We start from the raw sequence: 11,790 nt of genomic DNA, 5'->3' as shown, positions 1-11,790 counted from the left end.
AACAATGAATTGAAACATTAGAGCTAGAATTGTATATATAAATAAATGTAATTTCTATACTTCAAGGGGACACTGCATGGTGTTCCTGAGGTCAGATTAAAGTTGTCCATGAATCTTTGTTCCGCGTTCACAGGTTAAAGCTGCCCATTGCCCATAGATCTTTCTACTTGCTACCTGTGAAGCGACTAAACGAACAAGCTAACGGCATTTTGAAGACTACAATTAAGAATCCATTTAGTGTTGTATCTATACGTAATAACATTAAAAAAGTAAGAAATTAACATATTTAGAACATAAAAGCATTAGTTACTGCAATTATATATTTTTATACTATAATCGTTTTAGGATGTGTATAGAAAACATAACCTTACTTATATTCATTGTACAGAAACATTGTAAAGACGAATTTCTTTAATAATAATATAAGTTAAATCATTTAACATTCGTTTTACTAATTAGAAGTCAGAACATTGTAGATTTTTTTGTTATTATTCATAAAATACGGTTATAATATAATATTAATTTATTGCATAATTACAATACTCATTATCTATGAACAGTTTAAAATATTTTCAAATGAACAAATACGTATTTTTCAGAAATGCAGACAGGTACTTCAAGTCCAAATAAAAAAAGTTCACAACCCTTAAAGAAACGGAAGATAGAGATACAAGATGAATCAAATGATGATAGTAATGTTCATATGAAATCATTAGAAACAGTAAATACAAATTCAAAATGTATAAGCAATGAAAATGAAGAAGTGGTAGCTCAAACTGCTGATGTAAAAAACTCACCTGAGAAAAAAAATAATATTAATGAGCATTCCCAAATTAGTAATAATAATCAAAATTTAGATAGCAGCAATTTATTAGCTAAATTAGGAACTAATGAAGAAAATACAAACATAGCTAAGGATAACAATAATAGTGAGAAATTAACAAATGGCACTCAGAATTCCTTGATCAGTGTTTGTAAAATAGAAAAATTACGTTCAACGCCAAAAAAGAATGAAACGATAGATACAAAAGATATTAAAGTAGAAAATACAAATAGTCCTCAAATTTTTAGTTCTACTTTAAATACAAACTCGGTAGAATGGAATTCTAACACTGCTAAAAGTTTGTTAGAAACACCTACACCTAAAAAGATAAAACATTATCTTGAAGAAAATAATACACCTATTTCACGAAAGAAAAGGAAAATTAGTAATGACATTGGAGATAGTGATCAATTATCTGATGTGTTAAAATCAGAAATGTATGATACAGGTTTAAATGACATGGAACAAATAGATATGTTGCATGATTTGGATTTTGTCATGGATTTTGAAGACACTAAAATAACTACAGAATTTCTGTCTTCAACGGCTGTTAATGAACAGAATGAACACAATATGGAATTATCTAAAGATCTACAAATAGATCCTCTTTTTATTGCAGATAACGATGAAAATGTAGCTCTTGAAAATGTAGAAAATAAAAAATTTAAAAAAATGTCAAGAACTAAAGTAACTTTAAAGAAAAGAAAAAAGAAAGAACAAAATGTTAGAAAACCTATAAAAAGGGAACACAGAAATAACATAAAATCAGAATCAAATAATGAAGAGGATAATGAGACTTATAATTTTATAAAATCTATCTTAGGGGAATTAAACATTCAAACAGACACAGAAACTGGAGAATTATCTGAAGATAGTGAGGAGGTGAGCATCTGGTTTAAAATATTTTCTTAATTAGTTTATGTTATTTTTATTTATCAATTGATTGAATTATCATTATTTTTAGAGTTTATATAATTTAGAAGTACAGTTGACACACAAAGTACCACCACAACACAAGATTGAACGTTCAGCTGGCTCAAGATCACTAACAGAACTAGAAAGGAAATTATTTTTGAAGTATGGTCCAATAAGAAAAGGTGTATTTTCACCCAACGAAGACAAAATTATCAAAAATAATTGGGAAACATTCTGTAAAGTACGTTTAATTAATATAATCATATTATTCCCGTAACTAATTATTTTTTTGAGTGCAGATTCATAATTGGAATCCCCAAAATACAGAACCGTTTCGTATCTTAAAAAACGGTAACAAATTTTATATAAGAAGCACAGAAGAGAGACAAAAATTTGTTCAATTCTTAGCAAATGGATTACCATGGAGAACACTATACAGCGTTTATCAGAGATTCAAAAAATTGTATGAAGAAAGGAAGAAACGTTTTCTTAGGTATACCATTAATCATTTAATTCTAATCCTAATCCTAATCATAATCATAATTATATGTTACAATGTAAATTTTTTAAATAAATAAAGTGTATCTTTTCTTATAGGTACACACCGTCGGAAGATGAAAAAATTTTAACCTATTTAAATAAACGTCTAAAACAAAGAAAACGAAACACTAGGTTTGCTGACTTGGCCAAAATTTTAGGCCGACCAAGTCATTCAGTTTGGCTACGTTACCAACTTCTCAAGAAAATGCAGCAAAACCAAACTAGGAAACGTGAGTTACTAGATCTGATGCAGTAACTTTGATCGAACTTCATTAAATATCATTGAACTTTATTGCAGCATTAACACAAGTTAAATGGACATTACCTTTAATTGGAAAATTTATAAAAGAATTGATGAATCTAACATTATGTGAAAAAATAAAAGATCTGAAAGATGCAACTATTCCAAAGCCAGTTTGGGTAAAATTAGAAGAAAAACTAAACATAAATCATGATGTATTAAAATTGTTTTGGATGCATCAATTGCATATGCAGTTATTTTGTCCAGAACCTATCTACATGAATGACATAAAAATAAAATTAATTGAATAGTAAGTTATCGTGAAAATTACAATGCATTAAACTTCTAGTACTAAGTATGGTTTTCCAACAAATACTCTAAAAATTGTCTTGTACTAACAAAATTTTATTATAGTGTTTATGGAAAAGGATTCGCAAATACTCGAGAAATAATATGGCCAAATGTTGTGAAATATTTTGAAGGTGTTACTAGTGTATTCTTATGTAAAGTATTTTTTTATCTCGTACAAGAAACCATTATGAAAATAAGTTCGAAAAACCTTCCTGGTAAGTGAAAAAATTAATTATTTTTTGTTATATAACACTAACACTGATTTTGTATATTTCAGATATAGTGGAATATTTATATCGTAAAAAAATACAAGATATAAGAAATGAATTGACTGATAAATTTCTTCCTAGATTGTTATATAAAAATGGGAAAGTCAGTATTGTTGATAAATGTAATTGACGTGATATAAATATATGCTACTGCCAAAGTTAGTTGAAATTGTGTATTGTCACATCTATTAAATTGCAGAAATATTTGTAATATTCTCTTAGATTAATAATACAATTATTTTAAGCTTATGACGAAAGAGAATCTTTATATATTTACATTTATTGTTTAAAAGAAATCGTTACAATTTATTCATCTATACCTATAGATTGTACATACATTCCACCGATTTTTTATTGAGTCACAGAATTTAAGTTCAAGCTTTATTCTTCTTGGATTCTTTTTCCAACGCCCTTTCTTTTGCTCTCTGATATAATGGTACCAGTTTACCTTCTTTAGCAAGTATTTTAAGTAATTCCATTATCAATGGTAGATAATTATGTTTTCTTCTAATATTTTCCATTCTATATCTCTCAGACTTTCGGATTTCCGCGTTTATTAATGCTTCCAGACGTTCGTATTCTGTTGCATCAAAAGCATACTCCAGCTGTTGCAGATAATGTAATCTTCTATCTGACACTATCGCCATTAAATTAAAATGTATTTCTCCTTCATTATATCTACAAGTTTCAATTATGTAATCAATACAAGAAATATACTAAAGAAAATATTTGAGTAATTAAGACACTTACTTGTTTATCCTTTTTTGAATTATAGGTTTTGCTGCTTGAACCCACTGATCTCCAGGTGGGCATGGACCTAAATCCACGGGTCCTTCCTTTAATCCATCCAATTCATATAACCGGCCATCAATTGGTACATAACTCACAAAATGAAATACATCATCATCTTTAGATGCTTGTCTTGAATCATACTCAAATAGTGTTTGCCTGTGGTAAATAATGCTTGTTTTATATTATGAAAATAATGTTTGCGATTAATTTACACTTTAGAGTGTACAAAACATACCTGGAAAATGAGTTATGTGCCTCTCGTATAACATTGGAATTACTAAGAAGAAGTCCCCTGATATTAGCATCCATGCCTTGACAGAAATTTTTAAATTCTTCCAAATTTGGTCCAAGTGATATATCAGAATGTTTACAATTTAACAATACACTTAATATTGCTTGTGTTGCACATGCATTATTAATCACCTAAAAGGTAAATAGTTTTTGTATTTTACAGATATCACATTCCCAATAATATAATGTTTAATATAAACATGTAAAGTAACCTGTTTTGCAAAAAATATTTTATCATTTGTATTGTCTTCAACAATTGTTCCAGATGGTTCATCATCTTGAACCCATTTGAACAAAAATATTAAACCATGTATAGGTCTGTAAAATAATTATTATAATTTAACAAACTGTAATAATTTAATGATAAAAAGTTAAATTATAGTTGGATTTATATTGCTTATAATAAAAATTGTTAAATACTATGTAAGTATAGATATTATGTGCTCTAATTTTTGTCACTTATTTTTTTTTACAAAATTACAAGCAGGTTTCGTTGACATTGTCAGTATAAAGTAAAAGATAGGTTATGTTACTCAAACATAATACTTACTTCAAATTTTCGAAATATTCATCGTCCAAACTCCATAATTCTTCTACTTGAGCTCCTTTAACGCCTATATATAAACATAAATATATTAAATGATTTACAAATACGTAACTTAACTATATTATCGAACGTAAGCAATCAACAGAATTGACATAAAGAACAGGTCTTCTCTAACATAAATAAACATGAATTATTTTGATGGCAATATGTATAATCCACGAGTAATGCACGTAAAACTGATTAAACTGTACCAAATTGTTTTATTAATTCCGTAAAAACACCAGGATCACTCTCAATAAGACACCAATTTCCTGCTGAGTCCGCCATGCTTCTTTCACTATTTGTCTCAAAGATAATAATCATTCACCCTCATTCACTCATGGACGCACATTCACCATTCCTTTTGACATTGACTTAGAAAACGAATTATATTACTATATCAATAGGTAATGAATATTGTTCTGGTAACTAAAGCAATTGTATTAATTACTTAAAAATGATAATAAAGCAAACTTATAAATTTTTGTTATTGTTAATAAAAACTAAAAATATTGTTTTTGGACAAAACACTGAAGTTTTGTAAAAAGAAATAAAATGTGATATAATGCACGTCTGAAATTTGTATTATTGTTTATTTATATCCTTAAGCAATAAAAATTTTAATTTGTCAGTAGCATTACTACAAAACCCAAATAAAACAAAAATGTCAATCAGTCATATATAATAATTTGGACGTCTAATACTTTTATATTCCCTATTATTAACATTTTATAGCTAAATCTGTTGATCTTAGAATAACAAATTAATAATTTTCCACAAAAACAATTGACACAAGTTGCGAGCACAGCCTCATTTATTAAGTGATTGGATTAATAAAACATGAAAAAGTTGTATAATTGTTTTATAATCATCAATTAATATTACAACGCTAAAGCACAATTTACACTATGTACAAGCAATAAATTAATTAAAGTCTCAAAATATATTAACTAACCATCGTTGACGTTGCACATTCATTAACATTATATTAATGAATTTTTTTAACAGTATACAATAGATTTATAACAGATTTTTTAAGATATATTCTATGCGAGCAGAAGTTACAAGATAATAATAAACAAGTAATTTTAAACATCTTGAACTGAAAAATATTTCATCGCTGATATTACCATAAAAAATACGATTTAGTAACCGAAAATTGATAAAAAATATCAATAAACTATAAGTATAAAGCCAAATGCATATACATCAATAATACTATTGAACAACTTCATTTAAAATTTTAAATCCAATTTGCTTGCAAGTGATCATAAGCGTTTAAAGCATTTGGCGTTAACATTTTATCGAAATGCTATGTTTCAAATATCATAAGATATGTAATGATATTCGCATAAATCTGTGACATGATTCTACACGTAGTTTGTAGTACAATTACATTTTTCGTCGAAGCACCTAACATTGCGCATTCTCTCATTTGGATATTAGTTATTATTCTCTGTTTGACATAATGACGATAGAATATCTTCATATCGTCGCATATTTGTTTCAAATGTTTCTAATTGTTTGGTAAGATCTCCTACTTGCTCTGCAAGTGTTGTTTCCTCCATAAAAGCTTGAAGCTGTGGTGCACTTTGACATTCGCGATAAAACGCTCCCAAGTCACTGTTAGTATTAGTCACAGCAAAAGGTGTTTTCTGCAATTACAATATTTCAAGAGTTAAGCATAACTATATCATGGGCGAACCACAAAGGAAGGAACGTTAATTACCAAATCTACCATAATAAAATCGTCGTTGGCACTAGTCATTGAGCAACTGCTTCTTCTGGATCCATTTTGAGAGTTGCACTTCGACGTTATGTTATCATTTGTAAGTCTTTCGTTATTTCCATTACTGCTATCTGTAGTAGTAGTAGTTGTTGCAGTCTTTATGTTTGTAGTCTCAGTAGTGGAGACTGGAGGTGGTGAAGTTTGCCTAGGAGTTAGTAAAGAACTAAAAGGTACATCTGGTATAACAAAGTCCTCTTCGTTAACAGTAGCAGGCTTATTAACTACAAACGCTCCAACTTTAATAGTATCACTGAGGGATTTAGATGTTTCCTCACTGAAATAAAACAGATCATATGAAATACATCCTTGTACAAAAAAATTGACAAATTTAAAGTTATACACTTACCTCTGTTGATATCTCGCATGGCGAGGGCTTAGATCTGAATGAAAATGATCACTCTTTAGCATTATAGAATCACGACCGGTATGAGTAGGAGATATAGTCATTTTTGTCCTATAAGAAACTGATAAGTGAATCGTACCCACTGGTGTGCACAACTGACCTACTCTAACATTTTTGTAATTATCACCTGAAAAATAATTTGTTTTAATTTTTAATATTACTACAAGAAATAATAAAGCAGAATTAATATTAGAAGATTATTAGAATTATAAAAATTTGAAGGTTTCCAACACAATGAAAAAAATAAAGAATTTAATACAAAATAAGGCAATTTTGTACCTAACGTGTGTAGCTGTGGCTCTCCCATATAAATTCTATAACAAATAACATAGGAATCTGGACCTTGCCTTCTACTCAATTTGTAAGCTGGGGTGATTCTTGATACAGACAGTAACGATTTCAATAAAATACCCATTCTATTGTAGACTGTATATGTAACTCTTATAGTGGGGTCACTGTGCTCTGGCAGAACACCAAGGCTCCATGTTTCTAAAACCATTGTATCACCTTCAACGGTTCTTAAAGAGATTTCAATACAAAGAGGTATGGTTGAATTTACTATTTCTCCACACAGTGCTCTTTTAGCTTCAGCCAAAACTTCTGGTACATCGTGAATAGCTAAGTTGAACTACACAACGAAAGGATATACATGTAGAAAACTGTAAACATGTCCATTAATCAAATATAATTAGTATAAACATTAAATAATAGGTCTTCAATTAGATACTATACTTTGACAATAATCTATAACATATATTACACAATTCTATAATTGTAATTATCAAGGTATCGCAAATATATACACGTACTTTCTACTATAAAACAATTTCTTTCTGATCATGTGTTTTATAAGATTTTAAACACAAGTATTTGATCAAAGAATAAAACTATGCATTTAATCCTTATCCACTTATCATTAAAAATCTTTTCATATAAAATTATAGATTCCTAATTTTTTGATTTTACATTTTTATAATTTTATGTATCATGAATAAGAGAAGCAAGTAGATATATGTTCTTTGGCTCTTACTTCACATATAATAACAATATTCATTGTATAATAGTTAGATATTGAAAAATACTTAAAAATTTGTGTAAGGGATAGAACTGATTCAGCCATTCACTTTCACATTCCATCTTTTGAGGGTTACATTTCTTCGATATTAATATCAAATGTGAGTGACATACTTTGTTTCTTCTTTCACGCAGAACAAAGTCAACACACAATATAAATGAACGTATATATATATTTATATATATACAGAAAATTTACAACAAACCTCTAAAATATAATAAATAAGAGAGAAAACAAACTGATCCATGAAATGAATTCCACAGATTTTATAAATAACATGAAATTATCAATAAGACGTCTGTAAACAGGAGGACTTACCCAATCTGTTCCAGATGAATTTGGCTTGCACTTTGTGCTGACCTTTTCACCTGACCTCGACTGCACTATAATTTGAGCAGCTTTCAATGCCAAGAATTTCGTAAACTTATCCAAGTCCTTTTTATCTTGCATGCTCAGTTTTAACGTGGACATTTTTGGTGGTGGTTATTTTTCGCGTGATTCCTTTTGAACAGACACAGATGTTTAATCAAACCATCGAATTCCACTAAACTGAATAGAATTTTGATCGTGCCCAAACATCTCCTCGAACTGTCTACGAAACTACATGGTGAAATCGTCTCTGGCACAGGCACGTGTAAACCATTGCATTCGAGTTGGAGAACGGGTTCCTCTTCTTTCTATGGCTCGCTGATACACGAACTCCAACCAAGAAACAACAATTTGACAATAGCATAGACATCATATCGTTGCATCGTGTCGCGTGCAGCTGCGTGGCAGGTAATATGCACCGAACCAGCCCGATTTTGGCTCGGGTAGAATCTAGGCCGCCGTTGATCGGACACAGGGTACAAAGTCGATCAAGTACAATTCAAAACAAACTGATCGACGTGAATATCGCTTTTTCTCGAGTAATAAGTCCAATACTTGGACGTGAACTTCTTATTTCACTATTTTTACGACACGTCGTGGATCGATCGCGTTTCGTATCGCAGTTACCTCGATGATAAGAAGCATCCGCATGAGTATAATGTATGATCATCGACCCGTTGACTCAGCGGTAAGTAAAAATTCTTTACATGTCATTTGCATTTACGTGTGGAACAAAAAAAGTACGGGAAGAATGGCAAACGCTTCCTAGTCAGCGGTTCAAAGTTTGCGAATTTCCAAGCGTGGGAGAGGGACGTGTTCAGAAAACAACTGTCAGTGCTGTGGTCGGTATGTCATGCCAGTTTTGTGTTTTAAACGGGATAAACAATGGCGACGACTGTATAGTTCTTTTGTGATTTAACAGGAATGTTGTATTAACATATTTATATAATTCTTGTGTACTGCTTTTTTAATTGCAAGTTTACGAGTGTAATTTGACGTGATAGTTCCTCGGTAGATTATCATACGTGATAACGTTCGTCTACCTGATTGGCTGTTCGTTTGATGTAAACAGCTAGTCGAATTGAAATATTGTATTCAACGTGTGGCACTACTTGTACTGAGGAGCGGGAAATATGAATTTATGAAATAGGTAAAACGTGCAATACGACTGTTACAATAAAAGATTTTAAAAGTGAGAAAGAGCATTATTTGATCTCTTGAAGATAATCCAATTTCGCTTGTGAACTTGAATTTTTCGTAATTGTTATAATTACAGATACGTAATCAATTTAATCGGTCATAAGAAATTAGAGGTGATTAGAATTGGTTTTATGCTCTTCAGAAGAGCGTATTTTTGTTATTTATATTCCTCCAGCACCATTAATTCATGCTATTTTAGAAAAGTATTTATTGAATTGAAAAATACTGGACATTTATTGTTAGTGATTAATTTCTGAAATTACTATGAGTTACTATGACAACAATTTTTAAAATTTATGTTTCATTATTCGAAATCAAAATTTTTCATAACGACGTTACTTTGAATAAAAATCTCTAGATTACAACACTACTAGTTTTGCTAGGGAAATTTTTCTATGTTCCTTCAAACAATCTTATTATGTTATTAAATTCATCCTACGATATTTTGTTTATTATTGTATTGAATTATCATTAAATTAATATTCTGGCATCACTTTGCAATTATCAAACTTTAGGTGAAGATATTAATGTTACTAAAATACACATGGTGATCTAAAAGAATAAATAAAACATCTAACAACTGTATGACTGTCTTATCTTTTGTAGCCAATTAGGAGAAATTAGAGGAGATTATCAACTTTTTTCTTGACCAAAAATAATTTAATATAGTAAAATAATCTCTGGAACTCGTAATGATATGTAAAGAGACGGAAAAATAATTTAGAAAAAGGATTGAAATTATATATCATTATATTATAGTACGTAGATACGAGGGATGAGATAATCGAGGTCGCTAGAATGGTAAGAGTAGTTTATTAAGCATTACGTACGAATTTTCAGTGATGTAATGACGCCACATGACTCGCCACGTGGATGTTTTATGTATTAGCATTTTTTTTCTCTGCGTTATATCGATTTAATTAATCATGTAAGTAAGGATAAATAGATTCTGTTGCAAAAAATTGTTTCTTACAATTAACGATTTAAATTTACGTTCTTTTTAAGAAATATAAATTTATTCTGTATGAAGGTGTGTGTATGTCATGTGAAATAGATGTATCGGTATCTATACTTATGCATGTTTAGTAATAACAAATATCTTAGAAAAATATATTTTCAATCTTTATATCATTTATAGTTATCGATACGTTTATTTAAAATTGTATACTCCTGTAATAAATCGTTTATTCTTGATTGAGTATTTTGAAATTCTTTGTCAGTTGTCACAGTTTCGATTTTATGAATGAATATAGTAATTAATAGGTGTTAGTATAGTTATATTATTTTATATATTTTTTACTGCATCTGTTACGATAAAACATATCAATTTTTGTATCAATGTCGTAAAAAATGGATTTATTTAATAAATATAGCGATTTAAAGAAGAAAGCGGTTACTTTTATGGTTGACTGTACAGTCACACCACACAGCATGCCAACTGCAATGGAAATTTCCACTGAAGCAGTCGGTTACCACCGTCTTGTAGGCGCTTCGTAGCCGCGCCTAAAAACCAGATTACATATTACATCCATCAGGAGGCTAAACCAAAGACTACTCTTACCTTTTCAATCGATTGGCTTCAACTGACAGGAATTACTGTATTTCGGTTCGTCTAGTAATTTGATTGCATTGTATTTGAAAGAAGTTGTATAAATCAATCGTATCATTTGTGTTTAATAATAAATGACAAAATCTTAGGGAGACATGCAACTATGCAAGAACGGTCTAAGGGTACTCAGTAAAATGTATAAATAGATTCATTTTTTGTCATCTTAGTCATGCATCTTCAAAATTGACATTATCTTTAAAATTGTCTATTTTTACTTATTCCTTACATAACTGATGTTATATTAATGAAAGTATGGGAGAGAAATATTAAATTGTAAAATATCACAGAAATCTTCAAAACAACTTCATTACATATAGTTCCTAATTTATGTTTATTCTTTTATTCAACGTTACAATTATTCAATTAAATTACAATTTAACAATCAATCCTACGGGTAACCAATAGATACATCGAATGATCAATACTTGTCAAACGAAATGACATTAGATCGAAGGTCGTTAAATAAGATGCAAAAATGACCACCGTGTCGTGAGATAAAATGAATGTTACCCATTTAATTTGAGTGGCATTCAATGA

At 29.6% G+C, this 11,790-nt stretch overlaps 3 protein-coding genes across 7 annotated transcripts in view; 1 reads left to right on the top strand and 2 right to left on the bottom strand.

Annotated features, from left to right (window-relative positions):
- The first annotated feature begins 116 nt into the window (after positions 1–116).
- On the top strand, positions 117–3,281 carry LOC143177499 (uncharacterized). The gene is made up of 8 exons (XM_076375430.1): positions 117–269; positions 600–1,705; positions 1,788–1,979; positions 2,038–2,231; positions 2,336–2,508; positions 2,577–2,829; positions 2,934–3,085; positions 3,148–3,281. Exons 2-8 carry the CDS (start codon positions 602–604, stop codon positions 3,267–3,269), a joined length of 2,190 nt encoding a protein of 729 aa, XP_076231545.1. The 5' UTR covers positions 117–269; positions 600–601; the 3' UTR covers positions 3,270–3,281.
- Positions 3,282–3,298: 17 nt separating this feature from the next.
- On the bottom strand, positions 3,299–5,116 carry Uch-l5 (ubiquitin carboxy-terminal hydrolase L5). Its single transcript, XM_076375433.1, has 6 exons — positions 5,021–5,116; positions 4,773–4,836; positions 4,435–4,540; positions 4,167–4,354; positions 3,890–4,087; positions 3,299–3,817 (listed from the first exon to the last, which is right to left on the bottom strand). The coding sequence occupies exons 1-6, from the start codon at positions 5,094–5,096 to the stop codon at positions 3,514–3,516; spliced, it is 936 nt and encodes a 311-aa protein (XP_076231548.1). The 5' UTR covers positions 5,097–5,116; the 3' UTR covers positions 3,299–3,513.
- Positions 5,117–5,611: 495 nt separating this feature from the next.
- The window catches only part of Atg13 (Autophagy-related 13), a 45,340-nt gene continuing 39,161 nt past the window's right edge, over positions 5,612–11,790 (bottom strand). For 2 of the 5 annotated variants that reach the window (XM_076392978.1, XM_076392976.1), the window contains 5 exons: positions 8,394–8,576; positions 7,280–7,628; positions 6,944–7,127; positions 6,538–6,871; positions 5,614–6,463 (listed from right to left, as the gene is read on the bottom strand). In XM_076392978.1, the coding sequence (XP_076249093.1) occupies positions 6,251–6,463; positions 6,538–6,871; positions 6,944–7,127; positions 7,280–7,628; positions 8,394–8,546 (1,233 nt within the window). In that variant the 5' untranslated portion in view covers positions 8,547–8,576 and the 3' untranslated portion in view covers positions 5,614–6,250. Of the gene's footprint in view, positions 6,464–6,537; positions 6,872–6,943; positions 7,128–7,279; positions 7,629–8,030; positions 8,259–8,393; positions 9,458–11,790 lie in introns of those variants that run through there. The other 3 variants (XM_076392979.1, XM_076392981.1, XM_076392977.1) reach the window with 3 other exon arrangements.

This window comes from Calliopsis andreniformis, chromosome 3 (assembly GCF_051401765.1).
Source record: "Calliopsis andreniformis isolate RMS-2024a chromosome 3, iyCalAndr_principal, whole genome shotgun sequence".
Taxonomy (NCBI): Eukaryota; Metazoa; Arthropoda; class Insecta; order Hymenoptera; family Andrenidae; genus Calliopsis; species Calliopsis andreniformis.
Note: the sequence above shows the minus strand (reverse complement) of the source record. Positions and strands in the feature narration are given on the sequence as shown.